Source organism: Ceratotherium simum, chromosome 37 (genome assembly GCF_057802395.1).
Source record: "Ceratotherium simum simum isolate JZ-2026a chromosome 37, ASM5780239v1, whole genome shotgun sequence".
Classification (NCBI taxonomy): Eukaryota; Metazoa; Chordata; class Mammalia; order Perissodactyla; family Rhinocerotidae; genus Ceratotherium; species Ceratotherium simum.
The window spans coordinates 13,575,992-13,592,712 of record NC_141936.1 but is presented as its reverse complement, the minus strand read 5'-3'; the positions used below and the strand labels follow the sequence as shown (position 1 = coordinate 13,592,712).

The 16,721-nt window shown below is 48.6% G+C and overlaps 1 protein-coding gene across 1 annotated transcript in view; it reads right to left on the bottom strand.

Moving 5' to 3' along the window:
- The window catches only part of IRS1 (insulin receptor substrate 1), a 58,779-nt gene extending 44,176 nt beyond the window's left edge, over nt 1–14,603 (bottom strand). Inside the window, exon 1 of the mRNA XM_004427639.3 lies at nt 10,747–14,603. Coding sequence (XP_004427696.1) covers nt 10,768–14,481 — 3,714 coding nt within the window. The 5' untranslated portion in view covers nt 14,482–14,603 and the 3' untranslated portion in view covers nt 10,747–10,767. The remainder of the gene's footprint in view (nt 1–10,746) is intronic.
- Between the last annotated feature and the right edge of the window lie 2,118 nt (nt 14,604–16,721).

The window sequence follows — 16,721 nt, the reverse complement described above, 5'->3', positions numbered from 1 at the left end:
ATAGAACTACATGATTTATTACTTTCTCAAATTGTTTCCTGCCCCCACATTTAAAGTGGTTCCCCGTTATTCTGCTTCATAACATCCTGCCCTCTTCATCATACCACATTTTGCAGGAGCACAATTCTTTGTTTATTTCTCTGTTTTCTGCCTCCTATAAGCACTACCAGGAGAGGGGCATGACTATTTCAGTCACCAGTGCCTGGCTTGCAGTATGAACTTAATACAGATTTATTGAGGGAACAGAAACTTTCAGGTTTTTCAAAGAAAAGAGGATAAAAGTGATACCACCCTAAGATGAGGGAAATCACTGATATTTCACCCAAAGCTAGGAATATTCATTATAAACATCTAAGAATAGTTTTATTCTAAGTGTTCAACATGCAACTGATAAATGATTGTTGATGACATAAGTAACTATACTTATAAACACACTTATATACTGTATAAATCAGAAAATATGGCTTCTCCTATCAAGAAGTAGTATCTATTTTTCTACCCCTTAAAACTGGGCATGGCTTTGTGACTTGCTTTGGGTGATGGGATAGTAAGCGAATGTGATGTAAGCAGAGGCACAAGAAGTACTTATGCATGCTTGCCCTCTCTGACTGCTGGGAACTCAACCAGTACCATGTGAAGTTCAAGTTAGCCTGCAGAGGACACGTGGCTCAGTCAATAGCAATCAATAACTGACAGTGAGCATAATCTACCAGACAAGTGAGGGAAGCCATCCTAGACCAGCCACACCCAGGCGACCCTCCAGCCACTCACCCATGAGCTCACCCAGGGGAAACAAGCAGAACTGCCCAGCTGAACCCAGCCCGAATCACCAACCCACAGAATTGTGATCGAACAAAAGACTGATGTTTTAAGGCAACCAGTTTTGGAGTGGTTTGTTACACATCAAAGCTGAACAACGCATACACCTAAGAAACCAGATAGCTTCATATATTAACCTGTTTAACAGCTTTTTAAAAAGATCCTTCATGTTGATGAATTTCATTTCTCCTTACTCTAGATGAGCTAGAAGAAAACTGAATTATTGCTTTTAGCATTCTCTTATTGACAAGACACCAAAAATGATAACATGCTGATAATTCTGAGTTCAATGTTATCTGTTATCACATTCTTGAAAGTTCCCACTTTGTAACAAGAGCTACCCCATTCTCGTCCCATTCTACCTGGACCACAATCAGCAAGAACACCAGGTCAACAGTCACAAATGTTTTTAACCATTAGAGTGTTCCTCTTTGGTTCTAGAAATTATCTCACTAACACACGTATCTTCCTTAGAAGACACAACAGATTCTCTAAATTCCACTCATTTTCTCTAAAGTTTTATTAATACTTTGGAGGAAATCACTAGTGTAAAGGAATTTATATATTATTTGTATGCAATTCTATGTCTAAAATGAACTGCTCCCAGAATCTGAAACAGTGAAAGACTATTCTAATTAAAAGCATTCATTCTTCTCAACTCTCAAACCTATGAGACCTTGGTGTCCAGAAAGTCTTCAAAAGGATCTTTAACCTTTATACTTAATCCTACTACACTATATTAAGAACTAGTTATTCACTGAGTCTGGGAGGGGGTGGGGATGCCTGAGGACTACCATGACAGTGAACAGGGGAAGTAAATAACGTCATAAGATGAAAAATGGTAGTATTTGAAAACTCAGCCACCTTTCCCTACTTAATCCATTTCCACAAATGCTTCCACGTTAGAAAAGTAGATCATTCTTAACTATTGCTTTTCCTCTTTCACTGGGTTATATACTTTTTTTAACCTGAGGATTCCAAAAAGGCATGGAAAGTAAGGAGTACTTTTCTTTTTCCCTTTAGCAAAAAAAGCAGTGAGTCTATTGTAAGAGAAGATATTGTCTGCTGTGTTCCTTTAGTGCGGACATTTAGGATATGAGCATGTTCTTCCATGGAAGACTTTGAGCAGTTGGGCATTTAACCAACTTTCTATTACTAAGCTTCAAAATTTACAAGCAATTCACCTCTGGAAAGATAAGCAAAAACCCAGCATTGATGGTGGCCTATGAGAAGAAAAGCTGGGAAACAAGAGAGGGAGGGGGCCTTGCTTTTCACTCTGTACTTTTTTAAAATTCTTTTAAACCACTTGAAACTTATAACAAGTGCATGCATTGCCTATACCAAAAAATTAAAGAAAAAAAATAGTGTGAATAGACCCAGCAAGTGGTCATAAAACTTAGGGTCTGAAAAAAATTCATTTTTATATGTTTCTATAAGAAACTACTATAAACTTTAAAAAAAATATGACTGCACATCAACAAAACAGAGAGAGAGTGCACGAATTTGAGAGCAATGTCAAAATCTCAAAGGAGATTATACATCCACCCAGGAGCAAGCACAGGAACCAGAGGTCAGAGGGTTAGAGGCTCTCACCACTAAACATGAAAACCACTTACCCAAAGGGAAAAAAAAGTCCTCGAATAATAGCGCTTCTAAGACCAAAATAAAACATTATACAACGCCTTTTGCAGCTCCCACACCTTTACCTGGTGTTTCCTAACGCTGACCAACCCATAACAAGTACTCATTAAACTTCTGTTCATTTATCACCTGGACCCTCTCCTGGCTGCTTTGGATGAAAGATCCAAAGACATATTTTTCTTTGCTTCTTGCCAATATTATGTTTGCTAGCTGAATATCCAAAAATGCACCGCTCTTCCAAATAGCGTCCCCACAGCCTTATAAACTACCGAAGTATGATGGTGCAACTGTGAGGCAGGAAGCCATGGTTAGAATCATTAAGAAAAACACAAAACTTTTAGATGGGCACTTTTGCCCTGTAAGTATGTGAAAAAGGCTGACTTTCATGGATTGCATGATCTGAATTTTGATGTCTTCCCCAGATAAGTGGTGCCATAGAAATTTGGTAATTACTTGGATGAACTCCTCTAGCTTCCAGTTTTCCTCCGTTTCCATGTATCCACCTCTATCTTCTTTCAACAAACTATGTGCTTTTTGGAACACAGTAGGTGCTCAATGGTATTTACTAAGGCAAAGGAGGGAGAGAAGATCAACAAGAAATTGTGGTTTGGGGTGTGTCTGGTCAAGAGCAGATCATTTATGTTGGGGTTGAGAGGTGGGTGGCCTCCAATACTGCACTGGAGATGCTAAAGCTCTTCTGACAATCCCTAAAATTCAAGGGTAAGTATGACTATTTTTTGTATCCTAGAGAGCCCTTCAAATAATTTTAAAATGAACAAGGAAATGTTCATTGAAAAATATCAGATGAATAATAGTTGAAGACATAGTAATTACTATTTCAGAGAACTTCAAGTGCTATATTTTTGTAAATGTCTTTTTTTTTTAATTTTGCCTGTCTCATTTAAATCATAACTTTCCTAAAAGTAAGAATCACAACTCTCTGTGCAAAATATAGTTTGTTTGCCACACTACATATATTTGAAGGAAAAACAGAATGCCTCTCTGATCATTTCAACCAACATAATACAACTATATCAACTTCTCAAGATTAAGTGATACTGTTCAGCAACATGACCTAAATATGTCAGAGAGGATAAGAGAACTCACATCAAAGTATTTTTTGGTCAACAGAAAAAAGGGTGGCAGGGGGGTTTATCAAAGTGTTTTTCCTTATTACAACTTGGGTTTCACTGGCATCTTCAGCCCAACCAATTAGCATCCAATGTATATCGGTTTGGCTCTCACTAGGCCAGGGGTTGATGGCTGAGAGTGTGACACAGAGAAGAAAAACACATGAAATTACAAAAGGAAAACAATGAATGCAACTGAGCTTACTCAATAAAACATTCAGGGTAGGGGAATAAAATCACAAAATCTCCTCTCTGCTTGAAGATAGAGACAATTAAAATTATAGTCTGACCCATATATTCCATCCTACTGCCATCACTAAGGACAACACAGAAAGGGGGATGAAACAGAAAAGCAGCCTTTTCAACATAAACACATCATTTTTAAAAGCTCTATTATTCAAAGATCACTGACTCATTGAAGAAGCACAAATAACATTTATCCCACCAAATTTATTTTAACAAATAGATTATAGCAGAGCCTGCAGCAAGAATATTAAAATGGAGAATGTTCCTTTTCCTGTAGATGACAGTAGCTTATATTTATCTAATCCATCTTCTCCCATTTTCTGTGAATTAAGAATGGAAGAGAGACTACCATTTCCACAATGTCAGACAAGAATAGAAGCCAACAGATGATATTTACTAGCCTATCATTTTAAAAAGCTTTACAATGACTTTTTTTTACAACTATTTCATATTAGCTTGAAATTAGTCTACTATTATACCGTACTAATATTAAAATGTCATTCTGTTAAATTAAAATTCAATGTGATTACAACTTCTCAACATGCTTCAGTAACGTTTTAAAAAGAGCTTTTAAAGTATGCCACATAGCTAGGGACTCATAAAGTAATAAAATAATAAATTAATTACATAACTATAAATGTGGTAGAGAAAGTATCTATTATTTTAAATACAAAAAAGTATTAGTATGAATAAAAGTTACAGAACACTTAGTGTGAAACTGACTTCAAACTGAATTCACAAGAAGCTGTTTTCCTTGAATACAATTTCCACTAACTCTGAAACATGAGGAAATATTTGCTTTAATACAAAGCAAAACAAAACTTTAGAATCGTGAAGTGTTCCATTATCCTAAAATTACCAACCCACCAAAATAAAAGAAACCATTTATATACTATACAGCTAAGGAATATATCTGATTATGGCAGGAGATTGGAAAAGAGTAAGTCAATGGAGTTCTGAATGAAAGAGTCAATAGACTATTCTAATGATTTATGAAATCCACATGGAGGTGACCAAAGGGTCGGAACTTCTGAATACATTGGCAACCTGGCAGCCAGCGTAACACTGGGTCAGCAAAGCAGTGTACAGCTCAACTAACCAATCAAAATCCTACAGCACAAAAAAGCCTGACAACACTCATTTTGCTGGCAAGAGAAATATTGAGCTTTTTCACACACCTAACAGAGAAAAGCAAAACTAAACAAAAAATTGTGGAAGACTTCCGATAGTCCCCAATTGGCCTCTCAGATTTCCTTTCCATTCACTCAAGTGGATACCTCACTGAAGGATTCTGATGATACAAATGAGAAACATTATCCACAAACAGACCATTCATGCAAGAAGGGGTCATTTCCAACAGAATAAACAGAATAATGTCACAGACATGAATTGGTTAAAACTTGACCTGCACTGTGGGGTAGAGTAGGGTGGGATGCTTCCAACAGCTGACTTTAGGATGCAGGAACTAGCAGGTGACCTGCATTCCCACATACATTTTATTTTTTTTAAAAAAAGGAGGAGCCTAATCCAGTCTAGAGAAAGTTCTGAAAACTTAGACTGCAGTCAGAAGGGTTTGTCCTAAGGTCTGTTAAAACCTGAAAATGCCTTCTCTAAACAAGAAAGGTTAAAAATCAATCCTGAATCAAACCATGAAGAGTGATCCAAAAGCTAGAACAGGACAGAACAGAATATTCTAATGCACTTCATTATGACCCCATCAACAGCTTCTTCACAAACAGTCCTCATTACAACTGACCCATTAAAGCACATCAGTCATTTTCTCCAAAATATTCCTATGTTTAGAGCTGCAAAGGAGGTTAGAATAATTTAGAACAAAACTCTCAAGTTACTGATTAGCAAATAGGTTCCAGAAAAATTAAGTGACTTGCCCAAGGTCACTCAACTAGCGAAGGGCACAGGCTGTGTTACCACTCAAGATGGCTGGCTCCCAGGAGCTGCTATTTCCATTGCATCATTCAAGATAGCATAGAGCAGTTTTCCAGGAATTTTGATAAACCAAAAAAAAAAAAAGGGAGTGAGGGAGCATGACCTTTTGGATTCCAAGTCTCTTACTATAAGGCAATATTAGAGATAGTATTTATTTGGGGAACAATCTGATAAATGACTACAATATATGGAATTTTTTATGGATTTATTTTTTAACATAAAAAGCTTCTTAAACAACAGCAGAAATTAAGAAGATTGTCAGATGCTCAAAGTTTTCTGGAACAAGAGAGAAACTCTCTCCCGCTGCTAAGAAGCAGTACTGGGGCATAGCATTTACACGGGGCAGACCTTCTTTACATTTTCATCTATGATGTTTCAATAGACACCTAAATCCTTCCAGCTTATGGTTCAGTGATGCCACAGGGATGCTGGCTGGTAAGAAATGCTTATGTGAGAGGGATAGGGGGATGGAGGGAAAACAAAATACTTCTATGGTATTTCTCTTTCTTATTTTCCTTCTTTATTTTAGAAAAGACAAATCTGAACAAAATTTCCATCCCATTTAGTAATACATCTCACATCATTTTGGTTATGCGAGGGAGCACAACACAAATCCAGCAGTTCGCCCAGCCTGCCCTGATGAGAAGTCACTGGTCAAAAAACTAATCTGTTTTTGAGAGCTTAAAACAGCATTTCCTCCAACCTCAGTGAGGAACCCTACTCAAGCTCTTGCAACGAATCTCTAGATTCTCACGATTTGCAAGCTCTATCAGACGTTTTCATTTCACTCTGAGCTCCCTTGGGCCTAGAAGGGTCAGTTTCTGTTGATCTTTCCTGCTCTCTGCTTTGCAAACTGCAGGCGTTCAATACAACGTTGACCCTAATGCGATTTCAAGCCAAATGAGTTTTTTTCCGAATGATCCCCAAACAGTGCCAGCCACAGCACTTGTATTTCCTTCCTCGTTTTTTTTTCCCCCTCCTCCCTCCGATTAGCAAGACATGTAAATATAAGAATCTTGAGCCAACCCAACCAATCCTACAACCACGTGCTGAAGCTCCCTCCAGCTCGCGGATTTCAAGACAGGAAGATGAAGGAACGCGGCGTCGTAGTAAACCGTAGTAAAGAGAAGAGGGAAACAAAATGGGGCACGTCACATGGTCACGGCCTGGATTTTTCTCAATTAAAATAAGAGGAAGTGTGTATTTCCGGCCTCTGTCAGTGGGCTGGTTGGACTTTCTCATTCTTAGGATTCTGGTCTAGATGCACGAATAAGGCTGAGTGCATAACATCCTCTGGAGGGGGGTGGGAGGGGCGCATATTTGGCTCAGTTCTGCGGCTCTAAGGGGAAGGGGTGGAGGGAGAGGGGTGGGCGAAGGCCTTCCGGGACGCCTGGCCCGCCGCCACCACCGACTCGGACCCAGGCCGGAGGGCGCCCAGGCCCCCCGGCCCAGCCGCCCCCGCCCGAGGCCCCTCCCCAGGCCCCGCCCCGCGCCCACCGCAGCTCGCAGCAAGTCGCGCTGATTGGCTGTAGCAGGGGCCAATCAGCGCCCGCCCGCCCCGCCCGCTCAGAGCCAGTCTCGGCACAGCACTGCCCCGGGGGCCAGGCTCGCCCCCCATCCCCGACCAGCGGCCCGGGAAGGGGCCCCAACGACCCCGGTGCCCCTGGGCGATCGGAGATGGGCGGGGTGGGAGACCTCTGAGGGCTGAGCCTCAGCCTCGCTGCAGATTCCCCTACCTCGCCAAAGGGGGCTAGGAGGAGGGAGGGGGAGCCAAGTGCCAAATAAATAGGGAGGAATGCAGGAAGCGGAGGTGACCCGGGAAACGGGCAAGTGCCAGAGCCGAGGGGGTCTGTGCCAGACAAAAAGGCCACACAGGGAGGGGAAGGGAAGGAGCGAGAGGGAGGGAAGGAGGGAGGGAGGGAGGGGTGGGAGTTAGTCCTGGAGGTACTGAATCCTTGAAATCACAAGGAAATAGAATGAAAGGAAGAGAAACGGCCCTTTTATTTTTTTTAGGAAGACGTAACAAAATGCCAAAAAAAAAGAAAAAATGGAACCTAAAAGGAATGGCTCGGGTCTCTGTCTTTGCCAAAGGGTGCTCTAAGCGCCCAGCTGCAGTTTCAAAACTAAAAAACAAATCTGAGGTAAATGCTGGTCAAAGGTAGCCAGGCTTCTGTGTCCTTTCTGCCCTCCTCCTTGGGCTTTCAATTTACTCTCTACAGAGAGTAGGCCATAAGTACTGCGAAATTCTGAAATGGAGCAAAAAGAGACAATGCCAGGAACATGAAAGAAGAGGTGGGCAACAAAGGGAATGGGAGAGGGGGCATTCTGGAAAACAATCCAGAGAGTCAGAACTAAGTTAGGGGAGAGACAGACTGACAAGAGAAGAGAAACAGAAAAGGTGGTTAGACAGGAGGTGAAGCACAAGGGCAACCAACAGTCCTGAGCACCTGAGCTCCACACCTCCCAAATGTTCTGTAAGAGACAGTGAAAACTACAAAACCAGGGCAGATGCTGGAAATGAGGGGTGAGAAAAAGAGCACACCCCTCATAGCACCTCATTCCCTTTCCTGTTTCAGGTTTTACCTGAGACACGGGAAAGAGAGGCAAAAGTAGTAATTGGTGAGGAAGTTAGGAAAACAATGTTTTCACAAACTAACATACACATTCCTAGGAAAAGTTGTTTGCCATGGAGAGGGTTGATTTCTTTTTGTTTCAGTTGGTAATTGACTATCAAATTACAACTTTCAACTCAACAGAGCAAAGGCAAGCAAGCAGAATTCAGGAATGTAAACGTGCCAAGCAGCATTTAGTGCCTCACTTAAAACACACACACACACACACACACACACACACATCTCTCCATTTACATCCAACAAATACACATTGTAGAATTTTTCTGGCATGGTGCTGTCAAAGCGTGGTCTACTGCTACTCCAAGATTATTAGGGGCACGATTATATGATTATTTCAGAATATTATATTTTCCCTAAGAAAGCTAAGAATAGAAGATTGATTTTTTGGTTGGTTGGTTTTTTATGTATCCTCCACATAAGGAAGATTTATTTTCAAGGTCTTTTTAAAAACAAAAACTCTATTTGGTCCTCAATTTCCTTCAGAACAAATATTATTTATTCTACTCTATAAAAACAAACCTGTTTAAATTAAGAAAGATGAAGAAAATTTACTGTTTCTTAACCTCTTCTTTCATATCCTATAAAATCAAAATTTCAGTTCTGCTGGGTTTTTTTCCTTCAAATGCTCATGACTTTATAAATGAAACACTTTGCAACACAAATGGTTAAAGTGTTAGAAGGATTCAGATTCCCAAAAGCATTATTTGAAGTAATCAAAATTTTTACTGTGACATTGATAGACATTAAATATCTCCTCATGAATCATGAAAATCAACGTTGAATACTGATCAAATAAATGCTTTTTATATCATATCACCTAAAATCTTAGTTTGAATGTTCATATACTTATAGCTTGTTCTGAAAAATAATGATATGGGTCAAATATTAGAAACTTAGAATCAATGAGACTGTGACCACATAATAAACAAATACCTATCAATAGAAACCCCATGCACAAATTAATTCCTTATGAACAGACACACATTAAGAAGAATAATGCTTTTAAAAACTCATTCTGTGAAGCATATATAAAAATACTATCACAAGATAATCAGTTTGTCAGAATAAAGTGTTCCCAAATGCTGGAAACTTCTGCATTGCCAACTCATCACATTATTTGCAAACTATACTCCTCTCTTCTTCCCACAATTATGACCACCAGAAAACAGGCTCCAGAGAACCAAGGGCAGGCTAATTTCCTATTACAAATGTTTTTCATTTTCAATACAGCCTTAGCCACAGAAGACCAAAAGCCAACTTTCAACGTTCACCGAGGCGTCCACTCTAGAACCCAAAGACAAACAATAAATATCCTAAAGTCAAGAGTACAAGGTTTAGCCTTTATGTTCAATGCAAAATAAAACAAAACCTCTCGATTTCCCTGCCTCAATACTCCTTTTCAACATAAGAAAGTTAAGTAATTTCACAGAAGATGTATGGTAGCCCCCAAATGATCTGTGTGGTGTCTCCGTGCAGGCCTTTGTGAGAACAGACAACTGTAAGGCAGAACCGCTGAGATGAATTTCCATAACTCCTAACTAATAATGGGTCCCAGACGCATGCAGACTACCCTGCATATTCTGTATAGGAGCTGCCATGGCAGCCTGTGAGGTGGTGGGTCAGTGTGTGAATAATATTTCACAAATCCTGGCTCAGGAACAAAAAGAAAATGTCACCCATAATTACTTTCTAAAGAGAGCCATAGATAGACAGGTATTTCTCTCTAAACATGTAAACCTAAACAAGCTCTTACTCCTGAATCTTTTTAGGGCAGCAGGAATAAAAATTGATGTTTCCCACTGCTATTTATATTGCCTTGGTATTGTGAAATCACAGAACTAAAGTACACAGAGCAACTTGATAAGATCACCTTTAAGAGTTCCGAGGAACTAACTTAAATGAAGGGAGTAGCCCCTGTGTTAACAAATATTTTCATAGAATTGTCTCTTCCAGGGACTGACCTAAATATAGTCAAACGAAAACTTCAGTAAAGAGATCAAGGTTTTTATATTGAACTTCACGAACCTCAGAACTGGTATTAGAAAATATGTTTTGGAAATGCTACAGCAAGTGCTTCAGCAAGTATTTGAGACTTGGGAGTCTCAAATGAAAGAGCCCTCCTGTATGGCTGCTCCTGCAGGTCTGTTTGACTACCGGCCAGGTGTCATTGTGGGGTGGGCATCTCGTGTGCCCTGACCTCCCCTCCTGTAAGTGCACTCCCTAAGGAAGCAGTGGGAAGGAGAGGGAAGAGGCGGAGGCAAAGAGGAAGAGAATTGGAGCACAAGGTTAAAAGCAGTTTTGTCTTCTGACTTTGCCACCATGAAACGCACCTGCTGTGATGTCCAGTTGAGCTACTGGAGGTCCTCTGGCTGCTTCTGGAAACTGATGCTGGCATAGGCGCTTAAATCCTCGCTAGAGCGGCTGGTGGAGCTGCTCCCACTGCTGCCCAGAGGCTGATGAGGGGGCGGGGGTGGGGGAGGCTGCTGTTGAGGGGGGCGCTCCTGAGGGCGCTGTTTGAAGTCCTTGACCAAATCCAGGTCTATGTAGTTAAGACCGTTCTCCAAACCCCCAGCAGCCCCGCACACTTGGGCCAGCTCCTTGGGGGCTCCCCCGAGCTCCCCAGGCCTCAGCCACACGTTCTCAAAGGAAGCAGAGCTGTGGCGTTTCACATCCTCAGTGCTGCTGCTGCCACCACCACTGCCCCCTACTACAGCCCCCGCTCCGAAGGGCACCGTATTGCCCACCCGGGTGGCACTAGGTGTCGAGGAGAAGGTCTCGGAGCTATGCCGCCTCCGGCACCCTTGCGGGTCCGCACGGATCACTTTGGCACTCTGGTTGCGGTTGGGGCTGAGGTTCACTCGGGTGAAGGCGCTCATACCCCCGGGTCCCTGTGGGCCCCCCAGCAGGGAAGAGCAGGCCACCAGGTCCCCCGCTCCTTGAGGTGCAGCGGGGGAAGCAGAGGCTGCTGAGGATGAGGAGGGAGCAGCCGCTGTGGCCCCGGGAAGGCTCACCTCCTCCACGACAATGCCCGTCCGCATGTCAGCATAGCTGATGGGGGCAACTGGCGAGGTGTCCACGTAGCTCTGACGGGGACAACCCATCTGCATGGTCATGTAGTCACCCCGGCTGCTGGGCACTGCCCGAGTAGGCCTGCACATGCTAGCAGACCCAGGAGGTGCAGGGCCCACTCTGCCCTGCTGGACCCCAGCACTCTCCTGCCAGGTAGCCCTCCGGCCCGGCCCCAGGTCCATGTTCATGTATTCTTCAGTGCCAGTCTCTTCCTCTCTGGGAGCTGGCTGGAGCTGGGATGGACACCTGACAGAAGGCAAGCTGTGGGAAGCCACAGGGCCAGATAAGTAGCCTGGCTGATCAGTCCCAAATTCAATGTTCACATATTCCCCTGGGCTCTTGGGCTCCGGAAGGTGCAGCAAGGGTGGCTGCTGCTGCTCTCGGGCCCGAGGTAAGGTGCTGGCCTTGGGATCCCCCAGGGACAGCCTCGTGGGCCGAGCCAGGCGGCTGTTGGTCTGCGCAGCTGTGTCCACCTTTCGAGGCAAATGCGGCTGCAGGACCTGATGGTGGAGATGATGCGGGAGGCCGGGCTCGGGCCTAGCCCCGCAGTACCCCCCACCCAGGCTGTCACTGCTGGTGGAGGAAGAGGAATCTTCTGCTGCTGCAGCATAGAGAAGGCGGCCAGAGCTGGAGGAAAGGCGGAGGTGCTGGTGCCGGGCAGTCTCCTCCAGCTCCCCGGGGGGCTGGGTGTGCTTAAAGGACCTTGGCAATGAGTAGTAGGAGAGGACTGGCTTGTGCTGGGGGTCCTCAGGGCCGTAGTAGCAGTCGGAAGGGCTGCTGGTGTTGGAGTCCCCCACTGGCGACATGTTCATATAGTCACCTGTACAAGACAAGAGCTTGCTGCCACTGCTCTCCATGGGTAGTTTGGGGTGCGGCAGGGCATGAGAGTGGTGGCCCCCTACACCATTTGTCCATAGCTTCCCATAGCTGCTCCCAGAAGGCACAGCACTGCTACTGCTGCTGGAGCCACCTCCAATGTCAGGGGAGCAGCTGCCGCTTGGGGACATCATCATGTAGCCATTGGGGTCCACTCGCTGGGGATGGCGCCTGATGGGGTTGATGATCTGCTGTGGGGCAGACACGCTCTTGGGGCTCATGGGCATGTAGTCCCCACTGCCCTTTCGGTTGCTGGGCACTGGGGCCACCCCTGGGGACATGGGCATGTAGCCATCATCTGTGTGGAGGGTGGAGGTGTCTGGGCGGTGGTGGCCCCGGCGCTCCAAAGGGTGCATTTCCAGACCCTCCTCAGGGTAGGAGTGGGTGGGCACGAAGGCGGAGTGCCGGTAGCCAGGCAGCCGGCCTCCACTGCCACCTCCTGGTGGGTAGGCAGGCATCATCTCTGTATATTCCTCAATGGAAGCCACGGAGGACTGGGATGGGGTCTTCTGGTGGGAAATGGTAGGGGATGTGCCAGCAGAGTGAGTCCGCTTTCGGAACCGATTATCCAGATCTGCAGCACTGGCTGCTTCATCCCCAGCCAGGGCTGGGCTCGTGCCCAAGCCAGCTCCGGGGATGTAGCGGTGACCATTGCCACCCCGAGGCAAAATGTAGTGACCATTGGGGGCGGTGAGGGTGGAGGCCCCCTTGCCTCCCATGCAGATGTAGTTGCTCAACTCCTCCTCACCGCGGGCCGGTGGGGTGTGGCCCAGGGAATCTGGGGTGACACTGCGGAAGGAACTTCGGAAATCGCAGGGACTGGAGCCATACTCATCCGAGGAGATGAAACCGCCATCGCTGGGGGAGCCGGACACAGAAGCACTGGACCGCCGCGGGAAGAGACAGTCGGAGGTGGAGCCATGGCCACTGGTGCTGCTGGACGACAGACTGACCGGGCTGGTGGCGGAGGGCGAGCAGCGAGAAGAAGGCATGGGGATGGAGCGGCTGTGGTTGAGAGGGGGGTGCAGCCGGGAGCTGCCCCGATGCCGGTGGGCATGGGTCCTGTTGGTGCTAGGACTCACAGGGCTGCCATCCACTGAAGCCGGGCGGGACATGGTGCCTTCGCCGTCGCTGGAGGCACGGACACGGAAGGAGCCCTGCTTCCCGCCCACCATGCTGGCCGGGGAGGTGGCGGTGATGCTCTCGGTGCGCGAGCGGCGGGTCAGCCCCACCTGGCTGGGCGGGGGGTTGTTGAGGTGGTGCCTGCGCAGGGGGACGCTGATGGGGTTGGAGCAGTTGGACGAGGACTGGCTCTTGCTGCGAGGGCGGAACTCATCGCTCATAGCCCGCATGGCCTCCAGGATGGTCTCGTGCATGTTCTGGGCCACCACCGAGTCATCCACCTGCATCCAGAACTCCCCGGGTCCCGTCACTGCGGAACGGCCCACTTCGATGAAGAAGAAGTTCTCTGAGTGGCCACAGCGCCTGATGTTCATCAGTTGCAACACCACGGCCGCCGCCTCCGAGTTCAGCTTCACGAAGCTGATGGTCTTGCTCGTCAGGCAGAGGCGGTAGATGCCAATCAGGTTCTTTGTCTGACCCAGGCCCTTGGGTTTCAGGATCACCTGCCAGACCTCCTTGAAGGCGGGTCCTGGGGGCACGTCCCCGTAGCTCAAGTCCTCCCCAGCCTCGCCGAGGCCCGAGCTGCCGCTGCAGCTGCCCCCGCCGCCTCCCGCCCCGGCGGCCGCGGCCCCGTCGTGGTGGCCCTTGGCACGGTTGTGCAGCTGCAGGAGGGCCTGGTACCAGCTGTCCTGCTCGGCCTCGCTGTCTGCCGCGATGGCAAAGTGCTCGTCCCGGGTGTAGAGGGCCACCAGGTGCTTGTTCTTGGAGTCCGCCCGCTTGTTGATGTTGAAGCAGCTCTCGAGGGGGATGGAGCGTTTGGGGGCGCTCGACTTGTGCCGCCACTTCTTCTCGTTCTCGTAGTACTCGAGGCGCGCCGGGCCCCCCGCCTCGCTGGCCGCCCGCAGCACGAAGAAGCGCTTGTGCATGCTCTTGGGTTTGCGCAGGTAGCCCACCTTGCGCACGTCCGAGAAGCCGTCGGTCTCCGGAGGGCTCGCCATGCTGCCGCCGCCACCGCCGCCGAGCAGAGGGAGGCGCGGAAAAACAACCGGGTGGGGGACGGAGGCTCCTCGCCGCGGTCCCGCACATGCAAACAGGGCTGGAGGCGGCAGAAACCCCGACTCCGAAATCCACGCCGCCCCCCGCGCCGGGGAGGGGCAGCCGAAGGAGGACGCAGTGGCTGCGCCAAGGAGATAGCTCCGACCGGAGTTTACGGGCGTTTCATGCCCTGGGGGGAGGCGGTGCGTCCGGCGTCAGTGCAGCCCAGATCCTCCTAGAGTCAAGTCTCCTCTCGGCCGCCGCGGCTGGGAAGGAGCGAAGATGCATCTCTCGCCGCCCAGGCTCGAGTCCGGCACAGGCAGGCGGCGGCGGCCAGGGGTCCCTGCGTTGCCCCTCCAGGCGCGCGCGCCTTCCCTCCTGAGTTCCCCTCTGGAAGTAGCGATTCCCGAAGCAAATTAAATATCCTTGGGCAGGGGGAGGCGAGCTGCCAAGTCCCAACGTTGCACGGGGTTCTCCCTCCTCCTCCTTCGCCTCCTCCTCCGCCTCCTCCCACCCCCCAACCTTCCCCGCCGCCACCAGCCGCCCAAATACCAGCTCAATCGCAGAGACCGCGGCGCTGCGGCTGTTGCTGCTGCTGCCGCCGCCCGCGGACGCGTCCTCTGCAGCCCCCATTCGGGTCCATCTCGGCGGGCGGAGAAAGTGGCTTTTCCACGCGAAACGCTACCGGGCAGCTGGGGGAGCTGGGGACGGGCCGGAGGGACAGGCTCATCCCTGCCCCTCGCTCCAGTCGGCTGGGGAGGAGGGGAGGGGACGAGGGCGGAGGTTTGGGAAAGAGTCGGGGAAGACGCTTCTTCCCCGGGAGGCGCTGCCTCTGCAGTTACTTCTCCCCTCCTCCCTCCTCCTCCTCGGAGAGTTGCCGAGAGCCCCAACCAAAACAAGCGGCGGCGTCTGGCTCTGCGCGCCGGCCCCCTCCGACCGCGCCGCCGTCTCACTCGGAGGAGAAAAACACGTGACGGAGCCTCCGCGCTCCGCAGCCCGGCCGCCGCCGAGAGGCTCCCGCCCGGGTCTCTACGTTCCCGGCCGAGCCCGCCCCGCGCCCGCCCCTCTCCGCCCCCCGGCCGTGCCGCAGCGGCGCCCGCGCCCGGCCTCGGCGCAGCGCTCGGGCAGCGCCCCTGCGCGGCCGCCCGCCCCGGCGCAGCGCCTTCCTGCCCGCGCGCCACCCAGGGCGCCCCCGGCCCGCAGGAATCCCCGCCGCGGGCGCGGGCGGGGGTGTTTGGGTGGCTCCCCGAAAGCACGAGGGGAGTCTGGGAAAACGGCGGGGGGGCCGAGCTCGGGAAGACGCAGGAGTGAGGGTGGGGGGCGGCGGGGGGGCACTGCGGCTGCAGAGCCCTGAGTGGGAGGGCCGGGGGAGGAGGGGGCGCGGGAGCTGGGCTGGATCTTACCGAACAGGTAAGATCGACCCTCCGGAGGGAGGTTTCTAGTCGAGGCTTTTCCTCCCAGGAAATAGAAAAGCTGGATTTCAGTTTCAGGGTGATAGGCCATGGTGAGCAGATCTGTATTTTTATAAGGTTTTGTAAGGGACTTCTGGGCCAGCCTTCCACCTTGGAATCCCCGCATTTGCTGCAGGGAGTACCTAGAAGGAACAGAGGGACGCCCAAGGGCAGCGATTGTGGAGTTCTGGGCATTCCAAAACAAGAGGGATCCCTGGGAAGCGTCCTACAGCCGACCCCGTGGGGTTAGCTACTGATCAATTAGGGAGAAAATGCAAATATCGCAGCTTCTTCCCCTCCCCCCCCATTTTAGCCAGCGGGCGAAGATTCACACCTAGGGGTGAAGGCAAGGGGAGAAAGTGAGATGCCCCTTACCATATTCCGGAATCTATTTGTGACTTTAAAAAGATGTTAGGGACCTAAAGAGGGTTAATAGAGCCAAAACCCTACTGCGTAAATACTGGCTGAAGTGTTTGTTTCACACACAGCTTCCACACCCTTTGAACCACTCCATAAAATTTTTACCCTTGACCACAAGGATAATCGGGAGAAAAGGATAGTGCCAGCTCAACTGTACAGGAAAATGGGTACTTCTGGAGTAGAACAGTCAGCAGCCTGCGTCTACTTAGACTCTTACACAATTACTTTTGGGTATTAGTCCCACCGCAGACAAACGCTCCCCAAAGTTTTTTTTTTTTTCAAGCTGACCTATAAACAAGTGGTTTGTCCCCTGCTTGCCCAGCTGGCATAAA